This window comes from Stegastes partitus, unplaced genomic scaffold (genome assembly GCF_000690725.1).
Source record: "Stegastes partitus isolate 25-593 unplaced genomic scaffold, Stegastes_partitus-1.0.2 Scaffold17, whole genome shotgun sequence".
NCBI lineage: Eukaryota > Metazoa > Chordata > Actinopteri > Pomacentridae > Stegastes > Stegastes partitus.
In genome coordinates, this window is record NW_007577748.1 from 1,475,494 (window position 1) to 1,502,257 (window position 26,764).

Sequence of the window (26,764 nt, forward strand, 5' to 3'; positions counted from 1 at the left end):
TGTTCATCATTTTAATGTTGATGTTGATGGTAAATGTGATTTAACTACTTTTCGTTTGTTAACTACTTTTCGTTTTGTTTCTGTGCAGGGTAGCTGGTAAATTTCCCTTTGGGGATCAATAAAGTTTTATCTTAGAGTAACCCAGTAACACTGGGCGGTTAGGGTGCAGATCACATGGGTGGATGTGCCTCCAGGCAGCGAGTCCTTGGTTCAACTCTCTGCATGTTGCTGCATGTTGCTGCTGTCTCTCTCCACTGTGACTGGTAAATAAAGGAGAAAATCATAAACATAGTTTATATTACATCTGTTATATTTGTAGATCATATTTTGTATTACTAAACTGAATCTGAAAAGTAACTAAACTTATCAAATTAATGCAGTAAAAAGTTCAATGTTTGCCTCTGAACTATAGCAGAGTGGAAGTATAAAATAGAAAATGAAAATACTGAAGTACAAGTAACTTAAAATAGTACTCAAGTGCCATTAACACATTAGAAAACACAAATGTGTTTTCAGAGATGCTAGGCTTTTGCGCTTTGCCAGTGTGTTTTCTGAGATGTGTTGAGTTGTGTTGTCCAGTACTGTTGTGTTTAAAGCTCTGAACACAGAGTCACAGTTGTTCGCCTTCAGGAGACAACAGAGGTTTAAAAACAGGTTGCTGCTGTATTAGAGCAGCCATCCTATCCGCCACTGAAAATAGATCTGTAGATTGACTGACTTTGGAGCTCATTGCCGTGTTTGGCGAGCAGCCCGGTGAGCTGTGCTTGTTGGTGATTAGTCAGGGATAGTCTGAAACAATGACTGTTCATGTGAGAAAAAAACCCCACACTTTAATTTCTGGAAAAATCAGCCTCATCATCAGCTCTGCTTCAGTCCCATGGTACTGTGCTGCCATTGGTGTTGCATGCTTAGGCTATCAGTGTGGTTTCTAACTTTTACACCCTTGTCTGGCTTCCTTTGATTTTCTTGATCTGTATGCGTTTATTGTGCTGCAAAATGTCTCAATTCAAAGAAAAAACTTACAGTTTCTCTCTACAAAGAGTCGGCTTCAACTGAACCGCAGGGCAAGAAGCATGTGACAACTATGCACATGCTTATGAACCATAAAGCCAAATTTGTTACCCTTTCAGGAGGAGCAGAAAACAGACAACACCTTTTAGTTAAACACTTTATTGATATCCCCCCTCCCCCCAAGACAAAAATTTGTGAATTATACAAGTGTGGATTGTCATTGAAGGGTTGCTAACTAATCACAGAGAACAAAAAATAAATCCCTAAACTATCACAATAAACAATAGAGAAATATACATACATAAAAATATACCTCTGAAAACTTTATATTGACAATTCCTAACAGCTTATAGTCAGGGCTCAATCAGTAGCAATGAAGACTAGTATGATCTGAACACATGCAGAAGAAAGAAAGGCCCCCACCCATCTGAACCCCGACATGAGACAGACTACCATCGTCACGTTTCTCTGAGGTGTTACAGTAAGTATGGCTGACAAGGGGAATGTAGGTTAATATTGCTTTACACACCATACTAGGTTTAGAATAGCTGGATTTTATAAGCAAGATGATTTGAATCGACGGCAGACATACTGGATTCTTTGGCGTTTTTTTGAGTACTAATAAAAAAAAAAACAAAAAAACAAAACACAGGCAGGCCTCCCCCTGCGTTTTAACTCTACTTGCATATACGGTAAATCACCTGAAGTGCTCTGGTTTGTACCCCACTGATGAGCTAAATTTCCTCACATAGCATGGGTCTGAATCTGAGCGAGATGAACAATGGACACATTCTTTCAATAAGACTCAAGAGTAAAAAATATTAACATTGCACTCTCCTCTTTAGGCACAAAAAGTCATGTTTCAGCAGGGTCGCACTGCTGACGACTTTACGGGGCTTAATGATTTTCAACTAGCTGCAGTTTCTAACCTCTCATTTATCATGATCACAGCAGAGTATCTGATATACATTTGTCAGGTTGGTGCCACTGTTTCCTAATCAAAGATGGCCATACATATTATCCATGCTCAATCCATCTTACAAAATGTACAAGGATGTGCAATCTATGGCTACATGTTATTTTTTTTTATTGACAAATCAGGATTCATAGCTCTGAATATAATACTTCAGATGCTGAAACTGGGGCTGCAGCTTCCAGGTTTGATTACCATGTTTACATTTTAATGCAAAGTAACAGTAAGTGGAGTTGGTTTTTTTTTTCAAACCTGACCCACAATTATTAAGCTTATGTCTCTGAAAAAATATACTAAGCATTTGTTTCTGTGTAAAGCAGTCTTGCACCCCAGCTCTTTAATAACAGCTTAAAAGGTTGATTATTGTGCAGAGAAGAGAAGGTGTTTGTCTCAGTGTTGTTGACATTCAGCACTTACACTGCCTCTTAGCTTAGTCACGTCTGGAGAGACTAACACGGTATTTCAACTGTGTTGAACTGAAAAATTAAACAGCGAGTGGCAGGAGTTGGAATGATGCCTCGGCATATTTCAGGAAGAAGAGTAAAGAAATGTTTACATGTGCTTCAAATGTTAAATGTACCAGATCAGGCTTCCACCCATTTATATTAAAAAGCAAAACAATATTTTATTGACCAGACCACACCCCATAATTCCTTATTTTTACCCACAAAGACAAAACTTGCATGGTATACAGCACACAAACACAAACCAAAGTCTGTTTTATAAAAAGGTAGAAGCTGTCAGAGGAGAGATATGCTGAATTTTAATGTAAAACGCCACCTTCTCCTGAATTTCCAGCAGGTGTTTGTCTTGTTCGTGGCATCACAAACAAATAATGTGGCTAAAAGAGGAAGCAGGGGGAAAAAGAAAAAAGCGCAAGTATTCCTCGTTGCATGTGATGGCTTAGTTCAAGCTATGCCGCTCCCTGCTTCTCCGATCTGCAGTTAAAGGAAAAGAGGGGAGGCGGCTATGTCTGTGTCACACCGAAATCCTGCCGCTCCCAAAATACCCCCTTCAATCACAAGTATGTATGAAAAAAGGTGACACCTTCGAGTCAGTGATGAGGGATTTCTGAGAGGCAGGAAAGGTTTGTGTCAGAGGGTGAGTCAAAGCAGGTTTGATTGCTTGAGGGAAAAAAAAAACATGTAAAAGGAGTGTTTCTGTGGAGAGGGAGGGTGAGGGTGGGAGAGGGAGCTGTCAGGAAACGGTGGCAGTTACTCCTCATCTGAGCTGCTGTTGTCCAGAGAGTAAACCATGAAGGCCAGATCAGGCCGGGCTGGTACCATCGGGTTCCCTGGCTTCACCATCTCGAAGCCCATGTAGTGGAACGTCTTGATGATGGACACTGGTGAGGGAACGACAGAGGGTTCAGTGTTTCTACTGAGACTACATCAGCAGTAAAACCATCAACAGTGGTCACACGCAACCTGTTCACTGACATCACACATTTTACACATTTTTTAAAAAGCAAACTGTCAATAAAGTATCAACTCAGGGTCATGTCTCATGAAGCAACCCCCCTCTGAACCCAAAAACCTGCTGGTGGATTTAAAAGGCATGCTACATTTATAATAATAATAATAATAATAATAATAATAATAATAATAATAATGTCACAGTATTTATCAGAGCAGACTTGCTGGTTAACCTGTAGGCTGTGTTTACACATAATACACAGTAAACAAATGAAAAATTAAATAGGAAAACATCTAAAGTGTCCAAAGTCACTATCTTTTCCCAGTGTTGATAACAACTTGGAAAATGTTTCACATGTTGATTCCAGTGGATTCCAGGTTTTTATAATGTTTTTTTTTAATTTTTTTTCTGCTTAAATGTTTTCCTGTTAATGAATTATGGTAAGATTACTACTGCTAATCTACACTGCAGTCCTGCACAATAAACAGGGACCTAACAGTGTTTTTTCTCCACACATTTTACACCACAGATCACACAGTGCACTTACGTAAAAAATCCTTACTATTGACTGGGTACCCGGCTAAAGGTCTTTGCATCTTGACAGAAATATAAACTGGTTGGCAGAACAAACTCTGCCAGGTAAAAGAAACAGTATTTTTAAAATAACAAGAGCTCTTACATCGATCCTCTCTGCTTTTATGGAACCACAGGAAGACATAGTTAACTTTGAGCTTCTCTTCTGCAAACTCGAGCAGAGCAGTTAGCCTGGGAGGAGATAAACACACAGAGAAAGACAGAGAGTGAGCCGGTGAGTGAGGGAGAGGGGAGTGGTGATGACGCACAAAGTTTTTTCTTTTTTTTCTTTTTACATAAGCGCTGCAACTTTACATAATAATGCAGTGGCAGCTGCAAAGCTTGGTGCTCACAGGACTGGCACTGTGCCTGCAAGCAGACAAGGTTACTCTGTCCTGGCATTGATTACAGCCAAAGAGAAAGCCAGGCAGTGAAAACAGAAACTTATTAGCATCCTCTTTAATTTGTGTGGCCACTGGTAGCTTAGATGACTTATGATAAACAGCCTCCATATACAATTTAAAGCCATGTTGCTCGAGTCGAGAAACCTCTACAAGGCTACAGTATGTCCATGGTAGGAGATGGTATTTCTGATATGGAAGAGGACTGATTCTTTACATAAGCAACGGCTAACTTAAGTGCAGCAGTGTTTGCACCCAGGCCTGGACCAAAACAGAGGATCCAAAACTGGAAGTGCTTGTTTAGAACAGCTTTGTTGCTGACTTTTTATTTTTTCTTCACTACTATAAACTGTCAAATGCATGAACAGCCTGCAGCAGTTGGCTTCCCATAAAGGCTGGCTTAAAAACATTAGGAAGGCTTGGAACTATCTGGGCTGCAAGAGCAAAATGAATAACACTGTTACTTCCTCATAACTAATTCTAGTATAATAACCACATTCATGTCATGCACACCACCATGTTGTTCAAGATTTCTCTTTACAACACAAAGTACTGTTTTCATTCTCTATTGATTTCCAGCTGTTTCCACTCTCTTTTTTTGTAGCTTGATGTCGGTTGAGCTCTATGAGGTGTGGAAATACTTTTAAGTGTAGCATCAGTGCAGGGAGGGTCACATTTCACTGTTGCCACTTAACTAGGCTCCAAAAAACTGGAAAATTGAAGCAACTGAAAATAATTTGTGTACAAGAAACAATTTCTCTGTTAAGAAGAAACAGAGGCCCAGGGGGGATATGACATGACTGGTGTATAGATAAATTAGTGCTGTGGAAATTTACATAACATCGCTTTTACCAAGAAAACACATACATGGAAGACGTTTGGAGTTTGCAACAGTAAATTAAAAAAGGGACACGACCATGGAACGGGAAAGCTGCCTAGTAAAATATAATAAGATATAAAAGCACATCTCTTTGATATTATTTCTTTCTTTTGAGGACTCAGGTATATTTTAAATGCAGTACATTCACAGTTTAGTGGCAAAAAAAACAGCTTTAATCCCCTGTTTTCCAAGGAAAGATCCTTTTGAACTTACCCCTCTTTGCTCCCCTCCACCAGCGGCCCGGCAGGAATCTCCAGGAAGAGGCTGTCTTCTGATAAAGCTGTATCCCAGGAGGCCGAGCGGCGCTCATTCAGCTGGTAGTGGAAGCGGAGAAAAGAGGGGTTCCCACTCACTGGAGCGGCCTGTGTCACTGTTAGCTTGTCATCCTGGAATCATAGAGGGCGGAGAACAAGAGAGCGACAGGATTAAGATTAGGCTTCATCCAGGTTTGTGAAGGCAGAATAAGATGTTTACATGTGCAAAACTTTACCAGGATACTCAAAAAACAGCAACAAACAAAAAACTGAAGAGTTCATTTGCAAAAATGGATAACTCCATCTTTACAAACCTTCAGAAAACCCACTTTTCCATCATCTACCTGAGATAATATCAATCAAACTTAAGTTATCTCTATTTTTGTCATGTCATTACTACTAAGTCAAATCCACTCAACTTCAGTTTTATTGATATTATCTCAAGCAAACAACAAAAAATTATGTTTTCTGAAAATCTCCAACAATGGAGTTATCTGTTTTTGCAAATTAACTCTTATAACTCTAACTTATTTAGCTCCACCAAATAATCATAACCAGGATAGTAATCGACATGTAAATGTACTCATTAAATTATGATTTGTACTTTCACCCACTAAATCATTGGACACTTTAAAACGTAAAGATCAGATGATAAAAAAAACAAAATGGTCATTCTGAAGAGGGCTTTCTCCATTTGAGAGCAGTTTTTAAGTGAAACGGTATCTTGAAGAGGCAGCAGAGTGTCACGCTTGCTGCAGACAGATTCTCTACTGTATCAGATGTGTGGTTAACAAGCCGCTTCTGTCTTCAGCGTAACCCTGACCAGTTAGTGGTATGGACATATTTGTCACACATTTGGTTTTGCACAGACAGAAGAACACAGCAAAGGAAAAACAAAAAGCAGAAAAAAATCTGTGCAAAACAGTAATTTCCACCTTGTAAATATGTAGCCTGTTAGGTCAGTACATTATTTTACTCTTCCTACTGCTGGAGCAACTGCTGCATTTATAGATGTCAGATTCACTAGAGATTGGATGTTGTCTGAATCATGAAAGCTGAGCTGCACTGTCATTCTGAATGAAGCCTCTTAGATTCATCTGTCATGTAAATGTTTCTAACTGCTGAGGCTGTTATATCATGACTTCCACTCGTAGAAGAAATAAAAGTCTGCATAAATGTACGAAACATCTTGGGTTCAGAGTTGTAACCAAATCTGCTCAACTGGTCACAGGTCAGAAAGGCTTTTTACTTGCTGAGGTCATATGAGGATGTTGATATGACAGTTGTGACTGATCTGTCTGATCCTAAATCTCTAATCTCTCCGGGACAGTTGGTCACATGTCTGGGGTACAACTTGACGGACACACACGACAGGACACAGCAGCACGTGTGTGTGTGCAGGCATGTACAAAACACAGATATTTAAAAAGACAAAAAGGTTAAACTCCAGACAGTCTACATAACTAAATTATCTACTTTGCGATCTAAAATGTGAGCCTGCAAAGAGGAAATGAGGTGAAAGAAAAAAAAATGTAAGCATTAAATCCACAGCAGGTGCACATGATGAGTAGGAGGCAGATGAAAGGACTTTCTAGCTTTCAAAAGTGACTTTGCAAAATGAGGGTACAACTCATTAGTAAGGTGTTCCTGTTTAGTGCACTGAGTCAGAAATGTCCCCAAGGGTTAAAGCACTTAACACAATTATTATCTAAAGTGCTTACAGTGAATTAGAACAGCACGTGTGGACTCATTTTTCCATTATTACCATTTCAAACCATTTAGTTCTTATGAAAACTCTTTTATCTGAAAAAAAAAAAAAAGCTTTTCAAATTCCAATCTAGGACAAAGACTGATCTGACTCTCTTAATAAAGTCTAAATGGAAAGAGTGACTCATGTGTAAGTCACATTCACAAGAGCAGAGTCGATGTTTTTCTCCTTCTTGCAGCGGCTATGATGTCAATTATGGGCCTTATATTTACATGTAAACTCACCACTGCTCACATTCCAGCTGTTTTATAACAACACTCTCATTATGGGTTCAGATGCTGTGTGATTATAGGTTTGCCCACATGCGCAGATTCACCAGGAAGCTTTACAAATCAGACTATAGCTGTGTGTGTGTGAAATTGGGGACTGTCACCTTGTGTAGGAGCACGCAGAGAGAGTGATCCCTGACAGTCCCTCGCCCACCCGGGATCTTTAGCTGTGGGTGAGGGGCATCAGGAACACCACAGAGGCCCCGGAGCCTGAGGGATGGAGCTGGGCGTCAGAGACCCCGCTAACCAGGAACTGCAGAGACAAAAACGAACCAGTCAGTGTTTCAGATTGTCTCACCAAAACGGATCTTTTGTGTGAAAGAGTCATAACTTTATTCCACACACACGGGTTCTCTTTTCTCAAAGCGCTCAGCAGCGATAGCAGAGAGAAAAATATTGTTTACCTGTAAACCTGATAAAACTTGTGCAATCACTGATTAAAAGCAGGACAATAAACAGTTGTTCTTTATGTTTTACTAAGGTATGTTTCCTGTCTTGAGCTCCTGGTTTACATGACTGTGCACCTCTTAAAAATCTTGAATGAAGAGCTGCACTCATCCTGCCACACAACTACCAGCTGCAGGCTGGCCAAACTAATCTGTACAAAACTACTTGTGTTGGCTTCTTCCAATGTTGTTTGGGAGTCCATCCAGTGCCCACATGTATCACAAGCCCAATATGACATCGTCAATTGTTTTGAGTCTGACAAAAAAGGCTAAAACGAAAATGTACTTAACTTAATGTGATATCTGAAAACACAAAAAGCAGCAGTTCATTAAAACAGAGAACCAGAAACTAGAAAACAGTTATTTTTCACCCAACTAAATGCTAACAGATTTTTATTTGTTTATTTTTTGGACAGATTGATTAATCTTTTCAGGTCTATACTATTGGCCTGGCAAATCTTTTATGTAAAGAGAATTTTTTACGAGTTTCAGAGGACGTCTCAAACCCAGAAACCCAACTCAAAGATAGAACTAAAACTGAAACACTAATGACTAATCCTGTCTTCCACTGATGTAACCCTCTCAGCTTGTTGCTTCACACACTCTCTCAGGCCTACTTTAACTTCATTAGGTACATCCCGGTAATTAGCAAATATAACACACCTGTGGCAACACGCCAAGTGGAGAGGACAGCCAGAGGATTTCACACATTGTACTGTTAGTTCATTTGTTGTATCCCAGTTTGCACTTGTCCAAACAACCCAAGTCAAAGACACAGACTCTCCCAGTTTGAATTTAGTCCTGCAAGCAACAATATGTTTGCATCAAACTTAAGGATCTGCCAGACAAGATTCTAATCAGCAGAAGAGGGCACTGACGGTAACTCTGTGGCCTTAAACCTGAGACTCAGTGGTCCACTTAGTCTGGTCTGCTTAGTTATATATAGATTTTAGGATTTTTCCAACCATGTGACCACAATTCAAACAAATTCAAATCATAATCCATTAACACAGAATAAAGCTGACAAGCATGTGATTTGGCCAAGCTCTGCAAACTATTGAATTACTTGTGGCACGTTTGAAGTTCACTTACTCTCCTTCACAGCCCGTTTGTTTATGACGAGTCTACCACATAAACAAAATTAAAGCCTGTAATTGATGACTGCATTCAAAGAGTCTCTGATGGGTTGTGCAAGTGGTGGAGGGCATGTATCATAACAAGCACATGATCTGTAAACACCTCTGCAAATAGCCTGCAAGGCGTTCGGGAACACTGCGTTTTGAGTTACGGTCGTGCATCTCCAACCTGACAGGATGGCAGAAAGTTGCTGCTGCCAGAGTTTGGCCTGGACATGAAAATCCTCAAATCATTAAACTTCAGCCTTTAGATTAACAAATATTCTTCACTGTTTCTCTCATTTTTGTCCCTGCAAAAGTCCTGCGCCTTCAATGAAACCTGACACGTTTACACAATTTCCCCCTGCCTGAAGCTGCAACAGGTAGTCTGACCTGTTTGTGAGTATACACTCTCCAGTCACCTCCTTAGTTCTACCTGAGAAATCTAAAGCAATCCAAGACAGCAGCTCTGCCTGTAGATTATGTTTTTATAAAGCTTCCACACTTTCAGTTTCTGTTAACATTGTCAAATAGGTGATGAGTCTAGTTTGCGGTTATTATTGGGGTCACAGTGGTTCCTGTGGTGGTTCACTGGAAGAAATACATTTGAAAGTTTACCACTATTTAGGTTATGCCAGTGACATCAAGCTGTTTTCTGTGAGGCGGAGCTGAGGTGTGCCAGTTTCCCTGCAGACCAGACGGGTAACCTGGACGACCTGATCTGCATAGCTACAAGCCAAGAGAGTGAGCAATGGAAAACAAAGCTCATTATGCCAAGCCTGTTCATGTTGCAGCCGCAATTGCGCACGCTCTTCCCTCATCTCATCCCTAAGTGCTTAGCTATGCAGAGACAACATATGAACCAGTGCATTATAGAGTGGACAAACCCTTGTAATTTTAGTGACCCAGACTGCTTCATGTGCTGCAGTGGTGTTGGAAGTATTCAAAAGGCTTTACCAGAGTATGAACAGCAGAGCGGCATTACAGTGAAATAAATATTTTGGGTTTGGACTAGTGACATGATTGAACTGGTGATCTCATGTTTTTGATGTTTTATAAATGACTAAAGATTCAGATAAATGTCGTTGAGAAAAAGCACAATATTCTCCTCTTTCATAAAGTAGAAGTACAAAGTAGCATGCAAGTTTAAGTTTCTTTATAATTGTACTGTAGTCACTGAATATACATTCCTCTATTACTTATGGTCAATCCTCTGGATCAAAAAAGATCTTCTTAACAACTAAAATAAATACATGAAAAGATTCAGTCACCGCACACAGAAAGCAGAAGTACACAGCAGGTGATTCTAAAAAAAAACAAAAAAAAAACACCCAAACTTCCTCTAAATATAGCACACTGCAGTGGAATGACATGAATGTGGACAGTGCACCACTCTCTCTAAACAGACAAGAGTTTCTCTTCATTTTTTTGAAAGAAACAAAACTGATAGTGATTGTTCTAGGGACGACAGGCAGGATGAAGTAGGAGGAGATAGGAACGCTTGCCAAGCTGTCAAGATCTGCTTCCCTTTTTCCATCTTCCCCTTCAGACACAGACAGAGTCTGTCCTTGATGTAAATGCCAGCTTGTTTTGAAAGGCAACACTCTCGTCCTTTGACATTTCATCCACACTCCAAGCCACCCTCCCATCCCATGATGACACTCCAGCTGGAGGGGTTGCAGCCTTTAGCCCCCCAATAGGCCATGAGGTCACCCTAAAAACAGAATATAGGTTACATTTTCAAAGACCTTCAACTTGATGGATGATACAGGCGGTACACCAGTGTGAAGGCCAAGTGCATTCACAAGCTTGGCCTGTATTAATATGCCAAGGAGTACTTGATCGTGTGTGTGTGTGTGTGTGTGTGTGTGTGTGTGTGTTGCATTGACACTCAAAGATGCCAAGTGCATCATCATCCCACTCTGACAAAAGGGGTAATGGCATGTGTGTGTGAATGCAAGAGAAATGTTTTGAAGGATTAGGGGTTCCACTAATAGTTTGCTCTTCCTGAGCTGTGAGTTGTTATGACAATTGATTCAGGTGAATTGTTTCAAGGGGTGAATGGCCCTGGTTGGCTGGCTGCTGAGGCCAAGTTTGGCCAAAAGTCAAAAAACATAACTTAACTAAAACAAGAAGTCTCTGGCCGGTTCTCCAAAAAGACGAGACAAACCAAACCAACTTCTAACACTGTAATTGCCAGCTTAGCAATGGGGGAAAAAAAGTCGAGTAAAACTCAGGCTGTGAACATAAATTCATTGGCCCCAAAAAAAGCCTTTGAGAAAGCAAGGAAGGTTTAACACATAAACAAGAAACTGCTGTACACAGGAAGTAAACAGGAGAGTCCTCAGACCTTCTCAGACCCCTGGAAGTTTGGCAGACCACTATGTCGGAAAAGATGTCGAGACAGAAACAGGAAAGGCACACGTGCTCTGAAACCTGACTGTGGACGACGGACGTTTCCCTGTCAAAACACATTGCTCTGACCCCTGAACCCAAACTGTGGGTGTGCGGCTTGTCAGACAGACTGACAACCGACCTAGTCAACACGACAACAACAGTACAGCGCAGAGTTTTTAAATGTGTGAAGCGTTAAATCAAATTTAAAACATTTTAGTACTCAACAACTTTGCATGCAGGATCAACCAGAAATAACTACAATTGGTATAAAGTTCACCACCTCGGTTTTACCAGCCGAAAATGTCAACATCCACAGACAGGAAGGAAAACAATGTCATCAGGGGTCTGTTTCACAAAGCAGGTTTAGTGAAAACTCTGAGTCTGCTAACCCTGAAATGAGGGAAACTCTGAGTTTTCCGTTTCACAAAGGGAGGTAACTCAAACCAGAGACAGAGAGGTAGCTCTAGCCTGTTTCACAGAGAGAGCTAACTTAAGACCTCGGTCAGTTACCATAGTAACAAACTCTATGAACCTAACCTGGTCGGGACCAGGTTTTTCTCAATGAACAACGAGTTTCTCTCTGTCTGCGCCCTCTTTCAGCCACACAAACCATTTGATTTCCTCATTCATTCACTTAGTCAGCAGTAGGGCTGGACCCGAATAGCCGAATAGCCAACTATTCGTTCGGTGTGCTGGAATCGGGATATCAAATTTGATCTCCAAATATCCCCGCCACCGCGGAAACGGAGCTGTCACCACTAACGTAAACACAGAAACTGGTCTTTGTAGCCAAATGCGACCTGTGCGTCACTCTCACTTCAGCTTGTCGGATTTGAACAGTGTTTTTATATTTCATCTTATGCTGCTGCCAAGTGCGCTTCTCCCCCGTGGGATTGCACCTAAATGAAATAAATTAATAGGCCACCATTAAAGCAGTTTTTCCCCTGTAATATTATTGTGATTGCAAAGGAAAACATTTAAACTTAGGCACTGACCCGAGCAGCAATGTTCTCCATGCTGTCTCCCTCTGTGTTGCAGCTGCAGCGGTGTTGCACTTCTTTTTAAAAACGTGTTCACACTTGCCGTATGAGCGCATTAAGATTTCCAATTCTAGTGGGGTGAAAAACACAGCCCTCCTCTTCCCCGTTGCCATGGTGACTCGTCAAATCGGGGCTCCATTGATGCTGGCTTTTTATGGTTGTGGTGCACGCACTCCACAAACTCCAGGTGAAACTACTCCGAGTTGATTAAACAAACTCAAATCCGCTGTTCTGGAACCAGAAACTCAGAGTTTCCTATCTCAGAGTAGATCAACTCAGAGTTCAGAATGAGACTCAGAGTTTGTTGACCCTGCTTTGTGAACCGTCCCCAGGTTTCCAAATATTGTTATTGCAGGTCATAAGCTTAAGCACTGGACAAATTAAAATCTTGACTGCTGGTTGCAGATAAAAACATAAAGGGATGACCAAAGTAATTACTTTTCATCCTGAGGGAGACGTGAATGTCTCTACCACATTTCATGACAATGTTTGCCACAGTCTGTCAAAAGCTATACGTTTTTTGTTATTGTTGTTTTAAAATTATGTTTAAAGTACTTAAAGACAAACACCCTTAAGCACAGAGTGCAACAGTGGTTCCTTTTCCAGTAGCGACAACAGCAGCTGTTTGAACTGAACCAAAGAATAGCGTTGTAAGCATGAACATCCATCACCAATCAGAAACAAAAGAGTACAGAGAGTCCAGTTCTATTATAAGACAGTGCAACTAAGCCGTCACACTGGGAAGTGTAAAAACGCTGCTTTAAAAGACGTATTTGTTAGGAAGGTAGCACTTTAGAAGTGTAACATAATCATTACTTCATGTCCTAAACTGGAGTAGAAGTAGAAGCCATGCCAATCTTAATCCCAACATTCTATGCAAAGAGGCAGCACTAATATCAAGAACATGGAAATTTAAAGAACACGTCTTACATTGAGATTTGTTCCAACCCATAAACAGGCTGCAGCTTGTGGAATCTCACACATGAATTGGATTCAGCACAAGCTTCGTCAGAACAAGCTAACTTTGGTATGCCTGTAGCGAACAACAATAAAGATAACAACAACTATAATAACCAAGTCTATGGACTGTTTTGAAAACATTCACTTTGTCTATACACAACATCATTAGAATCATCCAGCAGCAAAGAGAGTGTCCAGCACAAAACTATCTGTGCTGGCATTTATGCACTGGGTGGTGCGCAGCATTCAGCTCCCGTCACACTGTATTTAAGCAGATGACACTAGCAGCCGCTCAGACAGCTGCTTAATAAAAAACACTTGGACGGAAATGAAAAAAAATATATACCTGATTTTACTTGTGTGTTTGTTTACTAATAAGCAAAGTGACTAGGTAGTATCATGTTTGTGTAGCCAAAACAAACAATTCCATCACAGAGTAAAATCCTGACAGAAAAAAGAATAACTTTATCAAAAAGGTAAAGTTTTTGCAAACAATAACAGACTTAAAGTTACTTTTCTTCACATTTGTGCCACATTGTCACATTCTGAGTGTGTAATAAACTGATTAGGGCTGAAACAATCAGTTAATTAATCGATTGAAAATGAGCTGAGCTTCCTAATCACAACTTTGATACTTGAATACTGGCCTTAAGTACAATAACTAACTTGTTTCTGCTTTTCAGATGTGACTATTTGCTGGCTGTCTTTGTCTTCAATGATATTACACCAAATGTCTTAGTAGCTGGGCTGCTCAATTAATTGATAATTATCTGGTCGATAAAATTCCAGAAAATTGTGAAAAATGTCCATCACAACCTTTGTCCAAAGTGATGACTTCAAATACTAAAAGAAACAAGAGATTCAAGGAAGGTTTGCTTAAAAGTACTGAAATGACTAATGACTAATTATCAAAAGAGCTACTAATTATTTTCTGCTAGCTTCCCTAATTAATTAATGAACATACGATTGTATCCTTAACTGCTCCAAAATAATCTATGTAAACTTGGAGTTTCGAAAACTGTGTTGTATCAGCCCACCTGCAGACAGCTGTAACAGCTGAGCTTGACAATTTCACATATCAGCGGAAACTGGTTGGCACACTTGGCACAATGTTTTGGTTTCGTTACGGAAAATTCAACCGTGATCTGATCTAGAATCTTCTAGCAACCACAGCAACCACTTAAGTGATCCGTCTGCCAGACATTTAAAGGGGCACTTAGCTGCACTCAGGTAGCTCAGGTTAGATAATCCAGCTGTTTCGGAGTGCATGTATCCTTGTACTTCCACCACACACACACACAGATTCCATTGATGCTTGAGAAGTGAACTAGTAGAGGGGACCGGGTTATGTAAGCGGACTGATGTAGGTCAGTTGATGCCTTCAGCTGACAGGGCCATAGCAGTCAGAGGGCTAATATAGTCGCTGTTCTGGCTCACAGCATCAATGGACCTCTCCCTCTGCGCTCGCTGCGTGTCAGATTATAAACCAGCAGAGCACAAAAACAAGGCTTATGTCTCCGTTTGACAGCGGAAGAGGAGAAAGAAAACACACACGCAAACCATGCAAATGCCCCTAAAAATACAAATCATAGCTCTGCAATACTATCACTTTTGCCATAAATAAATAAGTATAAGACATATTACTGCCACAGTGACACCAAATCCCTATAGCGCTTCTATGGTGATGCAATAGGAGGAGCAGACAATGCAAAATACACCACAAGCGTATCGCCATTATAAAGTCACAACTGCACTACAAAAATGGAGAGAAGACGGCTATAATAAGCTACTATCTTGCTCACTGTAAAGCTAAAAAAAAAAAGCCTCAGGCTGCAACTAAATGTTGTTTTCATTGCTGAGTTCTGTCATAAAAAACAAGAAGATGTCTCTCACAATTTCCCAGAGCCCAAGGTGACTGATGTATCAGGTGATATAAGGTCATAGCAGATAAATCAATGTCAGTGTATAGCATTGGCTGATAAGGAACAAGTAATTATAACAAAGAAATACCAAAGACATGTTTGAGGTTATTTACAAAGTGTCTCCATTGCACAGTTTGTCCACCAGAGAGCACTGACAAGTTTATTTTAGAACCTTTAAGTGTCCTGCTTGGTGCATAGCTGGTCATAATTACTGCACAACCAGGGATCTTCATCACAAAAAAAAAAAAATCGGTATGTAATTATAAAGAAACAAACAATATAAAACATTTTAAACGGCATGGATCTGCATACAGAAGCTAATATCTGGGCTACATGTTAGCGTTTCTATTACTCAGTTAATAATGATGTGCCTAAAACATAAAATAAGCTGCAAATGTCTGACATTTTTGCTCCATAAATGACTTCACTTATTAACTGATCATTAAACTTGTGGTCATAACATTTTCTGTCAATCAGCTTATCCACTAATCAGTTGCTCAGCATTGGTGGTGGCACTTTTCAACAAATTAACTATCAAATCAGTCTTTTGTACTTGAACAATCTGAAGATTAACCAGTCACAGAAAATTAAATGCATTTGCCTTTTCCAGTGTCTCAACAGCAGACATTCGCACGCTGTTTTCTCAGATACATATCGCAGCATATAGGAAAAATATACTGTTGTTTGGGCAAAACAACCAACAACAAAACAACATGTAAAGATGCTAAAGCTTGGGTAACTTGTAGGCATTATCCAGTTGTTCTCATAAATAAACCGACTGATTAACAAATCATCTTGTTTAGGTGCAGGCCCACATTTTACAGTATCTGAGCAAACAAGAAGCAACTTGCAGACACCCGGAAGAAACTGAAAAATGTGTCCTGGAGAGCTTTTCGAAGCTTTGCAGACCTCCACACCCACCCTTTAGTTTATATCACGTATAGATTGTGCCGTTAAACCCTCTCACGGTGTACACTGATGAAAAAGTCGCCGAATGCTTCCTATTAACAGTGTTTGGTATCCTCTGTCCTCTGAGTCCAGCAATGCACGAAGACAGGCAGTGAAGTCAACTGTTGTTGGTCTGTAAACAAACCTCCGGCTCTTGTTTGTGTGTTTACGGAGTCTCGCTTTCTCTCAATGCGGACATTTCTAGAATTTTTCTATATTTTCCTGCTTCTTTGCGAGCGAGCAGCAAGTAAAGTACCCGAACGTCACTTTCAAAGTTTACAGAACAAACAGACATGGCAGCAGTAAGTGTTTTCAGTGTTTCTGTATAAATGCGAACATCCTCCTACCTTTCCTCGGTGTTCAGCATGATCGCTTCGAGTAAACACGGAGCTTTACTTCCTGGATGACAACCAAAACAGCTACTGTTCAACAAGAACTCCACCGATATGTTCAGCATTCGTAAGTTAACTTAAGACCTGACGATAGCTAAACTCTGAGTGAAAGAAAGAACCAGGACGTTAATACATCTCTGAATGGCGGAGAGTCTGACGCTCCGCAGCAGCAAGACGGAGCTTTTATAGTTGCAGCGATGCATCATGGGTAATCCTCCACCTCAGCTGTCTTCACAGGATAAAAACAAAGATAAAAACAACTCACAAAAAAACGTTTAAACCAGAAGTAATCACAGTAACAACAAAAATGTGATCATGTCATGACCTTCAATGTTGCTTGTGCTTCCATTCTATCACAACTTTGTATTTATTTTTGTGTTAATTATTGTAAAATTTCAGGAGTATTTTTTACAAAATTGTTCAGTAATCAAAAATAACACACGCCAGGTTTAAGGGCTGCATAATACATTAAAGAACACGAAAAAGTTCAGCCGTTGAAACATTTGCATATGTGAGAGTCTTTTATTTCAATTAGGAAAACTGTAAAGACTCCCTCTGGTATAAAAAAATCTGTTTTTTACTTTTTAACATGTCCAAATATATACTTCAACTTCAAATCTTTTATTTGTCCACGAGGGGCGATTTGTTGTGCAGCAGCTTACACAAGCATTCACAATAAACAAACAATCAAAACAGGAATAAAACAGAGTATGTCACAAAAGTGAGTTATATCTTTTCATGGGTGTCAAATGTTTTATCTAACTGTGCTGTGCCCCACACTTGAAAGGGCCGTAGCCAAAATGTGAAGACTGCAACTTGTATTTACTCAGATGGAGCCTTTTAGTCTCTTTCCATTCTTTATTTTTGGAATTCACTTTGGCTTTATGGTCAGTCAGACAGTCAGGTAAAAAACCTTTAGAAACACACACATACCAGGGTAAATACATTATTTACAGTACAAATAAATAACCTAGCAGCATCAACACCAATAAAATTAATTAGCAGTATAAACACAGTAGGTTCATTTAATCATCTGATTTCCACCCATTCCGTAAGTGTAACATTACTAGAACTTATTAAAATTATCAGCACATTTATTTATTGATTAGCATCAAATAACTAGTTTGCTAATTAGCCAACATGTTGCACCATGCCTAGTGTGTAACCATGCACCTTTAATATACACCTTTAACAGCTCGTGCATACAAGCCATATTTACATCCATTCTTACACATAATGCAAACCTGAAAATAGACATAAATGCAAACCCACATCTACCCAAGAATCACTATTTACACCCACAACACAAGTCCAAGCACATGAACCAGGCATGAGCAGAGTTTCACAACACTGAAGAAATGACACTTTGCTACAATGTAAAGTAGTCAGTGTACAGCTTGTATAACAGTGTAAATTTGCTGTCTCCTCAAACTAACTCACTACACAGCCATTAACATCCAAACTGCAGGCAACAAAAGTGAGTATGTAAGTGAAAATGTCCAAATTGAGCCCAATAAGCCATTTTCCCTCCCCAGTATCATGTGACTCGTTAGTGTTGCAAGGTCTCAGGTGTGAATGGGGAGCAGGTGTGTTAGATTTGGTGTTATCACTCTCACAGGCTGTGTCTGAAATCATCCACTCACTCCCTACACACTACATAGGGACCACTATATCGTGCGTTATGTAGTGAACTATGTAGGCAACGCCTTGGCAAGCTAACATGTCGGACACTACTCGAGCTATTAATTACGTTGCTCGCTAGCCGCGATTTGTGCTGTAACAGTGTAGTACAAACACATCAAATCCACAGTTTATTGTGTAGCTAAGAAACAGGTAAAATAAAATTTAACAAAACATAAATGGGAAATTACTTACATTTTAATGACGAGTTTTCGCGACCTCCTTCATCTAGTTTGCATTACTTTTCGCGCAATGCATGATGGTCCATATTGCTCGGTTAATGACCATTAGCTGTACCCTACTTTTAACGGTGCATTGTGGGATATTTTGAGTAACATTTGTAACTTAACATTCAGACAGCACTACAAAATGGCAAACTATATAGGGTGCAGTGGGTGATTTCAGACACAGCCACACTCTCTCATACTGGTCACTGGAAGCTTAACATGACACCTCATGGCAAAGTACACACTTTTGTGACATACTGTATATATATATATATTATATGCTGGAACACATATTATGAGCCACAGAAGCAGTCAGCACCATAGTTTAGCATTTCCACCTGGAAACTGCAGCTTACCAAAACCCATCTCAAAAACATTGATTCCAACTTTCATATGTCACAAACCTGAAAAAACAATCCTGTCATCTTGGCTTTCTGTGTCATTGTCCTTCTTCAGATTTGGTTTCTGGTGTACACGTACTCCAGTTTTATAACTTGCCATTGTGTAGCATAGAGTAGTTTTACAGTGTTATAAGAAAAGTTGTTGGTGAGCTGGTTTGCTCGAGCTACAGTGAGTAGTGGAGGGACACAGAGAGAGATGTGAGGACTTCATAGATCTGCACATTCAAAAAGAAGCAGCAGTGTAGAGTTAAATCTAAGTCATTTTAAGACAGGAAGACATTGCTTTTTTGGAAGAAAATGTAAATGTGTAACCCTGATACAAGAGATGACTTTTCAAATAAAAGGTTTTTGTTAAAAAATGTGCTTGTAATTTTGAAACAATAACGACGTCAATAATTTTCATAGCGATTGAGATGATCAAAGCAATTAAAGCTACCTCTTTGTACAATAATGAAGATTAAAAAGAAATGTCAAATGGATATACGTGACAATTCTCCAAAGTGGAGAGCTGTTTCACAATCAAGTTCACAGAAAGAGATATTCCAATAATGTAATCAATGTTACGTGAGAGATAGCACACTGGCGTTTTAGTAAAGGTTTTAGGTTGCATTTAGTTGATTTGGTCTATTTTGTAGTACTTTAAGCCATCTACCATATGATTCAGGAGAACATGATGTACTTTATACCGGACACCTGCTACTGGGTATATTTTCAGGTTAGATTAGATTAGATTAGATTCAACTGCATGGCTGTTACACAAAGTAAGGGCCAGCACAACAAAACTCATATTAATTGTAATGTTTTTTAATAGTTTTGCTTTTTCTACTTTTACTTAAGCTTAGGTATTGAAATCTTTCTTCCATTAATAAACAGTCCTTGACGTTATTGTTGGCATCCTGTAGTTACAGTGTATTTTTTCCTGTGCCAGTATTGTGAGGTACCTTCAATAGGTTACATACACTTATTTTTACAGTTGTTTGCCCTGAGGGATTGACCTACTTTATTGGCTTTTTTTTTTTTTCCTTCACTTTTTTAATCAGCGTTCTCCTGGATTAGCTTACAGGGGGTGCCTTACTGAGGTTTTGTGCTTACAAACCTTTTTTTTTTTTTTTTTTCTGAGAAACACACTGACTCTTCTAACAGGCAAAGTGCAGGTCTACACAAATTAACCTAATGGCTCTTTAGATGACACCGTTGAAGTTTTATGTTTCTTCCACAGCCACTACACAGGACGGCATTGGAAGTAAAACCTCCACTTGTCACATAGGATAAATAAATGAAAAAAGGTATTAATAAAATGCTCAATAATATCTTTCAATGTAACTGATTTACAGTGCAGTTTCTATGGTAATACTGCTATTGCTTTTGTTATTAAATCCTCAATCCAAGCACCATACTGTTGGTGCTTAAGTAGTGGAATTTTAAAGAGTTCTGGTGAAAACTGAAGAAAAAGGAAGAGTAAATCCGACTGAGGAAGAGAAACTTGAGTTTTAAGGACAATACAGGAAAGGATAAAGTCCAAAAATATTGTCAAGTCTGAAGCAATGGCTGTGGTAAGAAACAGACCCTTATTTCCTTCAAAAGTGGGTGGTAAAGATATTGACTAAAGGTCCAGAGTGGGTATGGCTGTATGGTACTGTGAGAAAAAAAGGAAAGGTATTGACATATCAGGACTCCATGTCCCTGGAGGCTTTTTTTAGGTGACATCCATCAGTCATGGACTGAAATTAAGGCGATCAAAACAACTCCAGAGGTGTACATAATGACTGACTTTGACCTCTGACCCCTCTGAAGGAAAATCAGTGAAGGCATCGACATGATAGGAAGATATACTTGAAAAAACAAATGTATCCCACCTCCTAAAAGTGACCACAAAGTTCTGTTTTTCTCTAAAAGGGGGTGGCCGTCCGTCCCTCACTGTGGTCAGCTTGGCTCAGACTCCCAGTGTGAAGCCAAACATAGACTCGGTTATGTAAAGGGGAATGGAAAAGAGCCCCCGTGCGAAACAGATTATCAGATTAGTAACAAGATAGCAGCCAGGCTACTTGATCCTGGCACATCATAGTGTTCATGGTGGTGCTTCAGCCTGTCTGGGTACGCAGAGGACACGAGGGTCACTGCCACCTGCCAGCCACCATGGAGCAGCACCTCCGTGATGTAACAGTGTGTGAAACCTACTGAGAGAGTCTGTGTAAATGACAGCAGCAGTGTCCAGAATGTTGTACATTAAGCTAAAGAGTAGAATAGGAATATTTTGTACTCTTTTCAACTAAAATCTTAGAAAGTATCTAATAAATGTGCATACCATCTAAGTTTTTATGAAGCTTAGTTGAAGGCTACTTGCACTGCAGAATCCACAACTCGAATAAGCAAGGAGATCCTCTGTTGTTCATCTCCATCTCCTGATCAGATCGTCTGCTCCTCTGTGAATGAAAATCCTATGTTGCTGACAGTAACAAAGGATTGTGTTTATTTCTAGGATTCGCCGCGTCAGTGTACGTCATGAAAGGAGGCACTGCTCCAAACAATCAAAGGATCAGAAACTGAGAAAGGAAACCTTAAAGGGATGTGCAGATTGGATTTGGGAGAGGAGCCTTTCTATGTGGAGTTTGGATGTTCTTTCTGCATCTATGTGGATTTTCTCCAGGTGCTCCAGCTTCCTCTTAAAGCAGGTAGGTTAATTGGTCAACAGGCTGTGAGTGTGACCGTTGTTGTTTGCCTTTGTGAGTCCTGTGATGAGCAGGTGACCTGTTCATGATGTGCCATCTCACCAAATATCAGCAGGGATATGCTCCACCCTTCCATAGCATACAGTGGCTGTAGCTGATGTATGGATGTGTCATTTAACCGATATGGGTGATGACTGAGTGGAAGAAAAAGGTCTGGTAACAGCATAAGTTCTCTCAATGAACAATAATGCTTATTGACAAGAGACAGATTCTGCCACATTAAATCTAAAACTTAAGAACCAAGCAAAGAAAACCAAACCTGAGGCCTCCAAACAGATATCTGCTACTGCATCTTCATCAACATGAAATAATAAGTTGTCTGCATAAATTGTAAATTTCTGTAAATACTTTTATTTTTCTTGCTTTTCAAAATTCATTTAGATTTTTGTTACCACTTGATTTCAGTGACTTTCAACAGAGAAACCATATACATCTGTGGCATTCACATTTACCCCATCATATAAAAACTAAATAAATGCAACTACTGTAACAATACACACATAGTAGTTCATGCAAAACACGCGTGTCATTATAAGTCCAGCTCATTAATAATTAGCACTGTAGCAAGTAATCTGATGGCCTATTTCTACTTCAGGACGTCACCAGGTGTTTTTATTTCAGTCACACTGAGTTCATGAACAAATACTAAGGCTGAGGTCAAATTCTTGGCCTCATTATCTGTAATGCAAAGAAATGTGCTGAAATGTTTACCCTACTGCCCTCTTTGTATTGGTTTCTGTCTCAAACACTGGTGGACTGATGCTGTTTCCACATGACAAGCTTAAATACTGTGTGACTTTGTTGGGAATGTGGCAAAATAATAAGATTTGAAGAAAAATAGCTTTGTTATACAATTTCATGTATATATTTTGTATGAAAGATGGAGGTCTGCAGTGTAAATTGGATTTTCTTGTTTAGATTAATTAAATAAAATGTCATTACTTCAAGTAAAAACAAACATTTCTATGGACTAACCAAAACAATGCAGTAAATCATAAAGAGAGATTATACTGGATTAACTCTTACTGCATATTTGGCATATTAGGTTGAACTGGTCATACTATATACTATATACAGTGCTGCCCGTTTATTATCATGCCCTCGGTCCAGGATGGAATTATGACTATATCTGGGATATTTCAATAAGCGGGCTTCAAGTTTAACGTATCAAAGTGTCCGCAATGATAGAGCACTGAGAAAATGTGTCTGTGTGACAAAAAACAGGGATTTATCCATAAAGCCAAAATAGGAAAGTTTTTACAAGATCAGAGGGACAGTTTCTTTGAAGATCAAGAAATGTTTGTTCAAACGAAGCTTTATGGTTTTGCTTCAGTGAAATGTCAGCTTTCAATAAAAGTTATTTCTTTTACTTAGAGGGTCTACAGAGGATTGATTTATCATGATTAACTGGCTGAGCAGTTCACTTATGAGTGACGACATGCTCTGCAACAATGCGATTCTCTTTTATGTGCCCTACGTAATGTCAGACAGCGTGTGAATAACTCAGTGAAGCAGATCTCAGGTGAGCAGGTCATTGCCAAACAAACAAACACATTGCCTTCCGTGGCTGACCGGTGTGTGATAATCTGGCACGCGTGACTGACACTCGGCCTGTGAGCTACAACGATTGGCCGACCATGACTTTAAACGGGCAAAAGTTATTCCTGGAATCAATTTCGGGGAATTTCGTTATGAAATAAACCGGGATTATGACATTATTCTTTGACAATAATCAGGCTTTTTTACTGTAGGTTATATAAGAAATGATTCGGGACTTCGATATTTTATGATTAGAAACAGGATATTCTATAAAGAGGTATGACATTAAGTGGGCAGAACCGTACTATAAACAAACTATATACTACAATATGTTGTGATCCGACTGAATACAAAGATGGATGACATGACAGCTCAAGTAAAACCAAAATATCCAAAAAATGTAATCTTAATTGCCCCCAGTGGCTGGTCACAGTCTAGGTCAGGGGTCGGCAACCTGCAGCATGCCAGCCGCATGTGGCTCTTTCACACCTCTGCTGCGGCTCCTTGTGGCATTGGAAAGTAAATAATGAATGTTTAATTTAAATTTATCTTATTTTAGTTTTTAAAATGTAATTCTAAATTTGGAGATTATGATGATCTTATTACATTAAAATAAAACATGTTTTATTTTTTTATTGCTCAAAATATGCATATGCACCGGCACGCGCAGTGTTGCCAACTTGGAGATTTTCTCGCTAAATCTGACGACTTTCCAAATCCTCTTGACTTTCCAAATCTAGCAACTCTTTCTGGTGTTTTTGGAGACTTTTCTGGTATTTTGGAGACTGATGTGAAACCACGGCTCCTTCTGCAGTTACTGTCCTCAGTGAGCAGAGGTGCCAACGGCCAACGGCGTCAGATATCATTTTTAATTTGTTGCAGGTGGATAATTTAAGTTCAGCTCTTATTTCAAAAATACGAGGAGGACTCAAATAGACATTGAGTTTTTTAAATTTGAAAATAACCTTCAACCCAGTGTCTTTTTTTTTCAGAGTTCAAAATGTTTTTGTTACATGCAGAAATAAATTTTGTTTTCTCTGTAGCAGGTCATTGATTTCATAAATGCAACACACTATAGTTTTTTATACATAGCATAAAGGTAAAAAACGACATATGCAGTGTTATCTTCATTTTAGAAGTCAAAAGGGTTTTGTGGCTCCTGGTGTTTTCTTTTCTGTGGAAAAAATGGCTCTTTGAGTGTTTAAGGTCATCAACCCCTGAGTTACCCAATATTTGAACTGATTAATATTCAGTTTTGTAAGCAGAACCAAATATTTGACAAGTCAGGTGTTTCGCCTGGAGACGAAAGGCTTTTTAACTGCTGTGCTGTGCTGTTTTTTGTGTATTATGGAGAACATATTTGAGCATAATTGACCCCACAAAGACAGAAGAAAAATAGATAGTATTTAACTGAAAGTTGTTTGTTTTCAACGACTTTGTTTCACAGAACAGGACAAGCCGTACACCAACTAGATCATCCCGGCGCAGTGCCTCAGCATTGTTGACTTCTCCTCAACAGCCATTTTAATGACAGTGCTCACCTCCCTGCATGCAGATGTTCCACCAAAACAATTCCCCCCAAAATAGTGGAAAATTCCTTTTTCTCTTATAGCTGAATGGTAGTGAGGTGCAGTCAGACCATTCTCCAGTGCTGATGCAGCACTGTGGAGATAGGTTGGACTAAGCGAGACTAACATGTAGCCACCTAGCAACGCAACCAGCAGTACCTAATCATTTTCATCTAGAAGATCCTACAGTGAACATCAATGACAGTCAGGACCTTGATAACTGATACATGTCTCCACTCCTGGTCACTGCACACATCATGATCACTTCATTTTTGGCAACAGAGAGTCAGTTTTAATTTTCTTGTTTTATCATGAACTGGAGAAAACTGAAATGACCCAATACTTACCATTAGAAGTGCAATCATCAGCCAGCAATGCTCCATTTGCAGAGTCTGCCTCATTCTAAAAAAAATTGAAGCACCCACTAAATCTTGGGATGGCTTGCACAAATAGATGGATCTTGCTTAACTTGGGTAAAGAAAGAGGCCTTTCTAAGCCACATTTGAAGGAAGCTTCAAGATGAAACAGTCTTCATTGTGCTGCTGTGACACATTCCGTCCTCAAATGAAGCCTTAAAAAGATGCAAACCCTGAATTCGGACATAGTTTATGGTTTTGACAATAATTTTCATTAATTATTGTGAACTTTGGATCACAAATGCAGGTACAATGTAATCTCTCTATGATTTTATATAAAACATCGAGAATATCAAAGGATGAAACTAACACTCTACCAGGGTTTTTTAAGGCAATAAATAGGCTGATATTCATCAGTTGCAGTGTTTGCTCAACTTCATACTAATTTAGACTATGAGCATGCTAACATTTGCCAATTAGCTCTAAACACTAAGTATGGCTGAAGATGATGGATATAGCATTAATTTTGCGTACAAGTTCTGGGAAAAAAAGGCTAAAGGCTTTTGCAATAGTCTCACCAAACAAAATCAGTAGCAGGATCATCACAATACACTCCATTTCTTCCACATCATTCCAGTGAGCCTTTCTTTGGCTGTTTGCAACAGATTTACAATAGCAGCAAACAAAAAGCAATGTGAGCTGGTGCTGACTCTCAGGTGAACTTTGAGCATCTTAGTTTTCAGGACAGACTGTCCCCTGGATGCCCTTCATGAGCTCCAGAGCAGCGTCACAGAGTCGCACATGAGAGATCTGCTGAAAAAACACAACATCTCTTGTGTTTCAAGCCGTCGCTTCAGTGCTGTTCAAGACTGACACCGCTGACCTGGTATGTCGCTCCTCACACCGGCAGATCGTGTGAACAGCACGGGACACTCTATCTCTGCTTTGAGGATGAAATATTCAACAGGAGCTTGATAGGGAATGAGTAGTGAAGACTGCAGGTAGCTGAGGGTCCTCCTGCAGCCGGATGTTGAAGTTTGATAATGAAGATAGGCCCAATCAGAGGTGTTGCTGTAGCTGAACCCAGAAAATTTGTTTAAAGCTTTAGCTAAAAATGATGCACATATTGTTAATCCTCCATGCCTACAATAGCCTGGGTTTTATCCCTGAAGGGTATGTTTTGAAGCAAGTTTGACATAGCCAGACTTTCTTTGTGTTAGGAGGCTCAACAAAACCCCTGTCTGAGATAACGGGTGTTACAATAGAGGTTACTAACGTTCTTTGATAGGTTTTCTTCCTCGTGTTCTGTGCACAGTCCATAAAAGAGTAAATTTGACACATCATGGCACTGTTACTGCAAGTGATGCAAGAGAGGAATGCAGGTAGAAATTGTTAATGGTGTTACCATGGGGGAAAAAATGGTGAAAAAGTGATGCTCTAAAAAGAGCCTTCTGCAGAGCAGGTTAACTGTTTGACACCAGTTATCATGGTGAACCATT

The 26,764-nt window shown here is 39.6% G+C and overlaps 2 protein-coding genes across 2 annotated transcripts in view; both read right to left on the minus strand.

The window, feature by feature from the left end:
* Positions 1 to 1,154: 1,154 nt before the first annotated feature.
* On the minus strand, positions 1,155 to 16,924 carry oaz2a (ornithine decarboxylase antizyme 2a). Its single transcript, XM_008291596.1, is given in 6 exon segments — positions 1,155 to 3,329; positions 4,080 to 4,165; positions 5,468 to 5,640; positions 7,650 to 7,730; positions 7,732 to 7,798; positions 16,721 to 16,924. Coding segments are annotated over 6 exon segments (648 nt in total). The 5' UTR covers positions 16,831 to 16,924; the 3' UTR covers positions 1,155 to 3,198.
* A 43-nt stretch (positions 16,925 to 16,967) lies between these two features.
* ppib (peptidylprolyl isomerase B (cyclophilin B)) overlaps positions 16,968 to 26,764 on the minus strand; it is a 29,045-nt gene continuing 19,248 nt past the window's right edge. The window contains exon 6 of the mRNA XM_008291722.1: positions 16,968 to 16,994. Coding sequence (XP_008289944.1) covers positions 16,968 to 16,994 — 27 coding nt within the window. The remainder of the gene's footprint in view (positions 16,995 to 26,764) is intronic.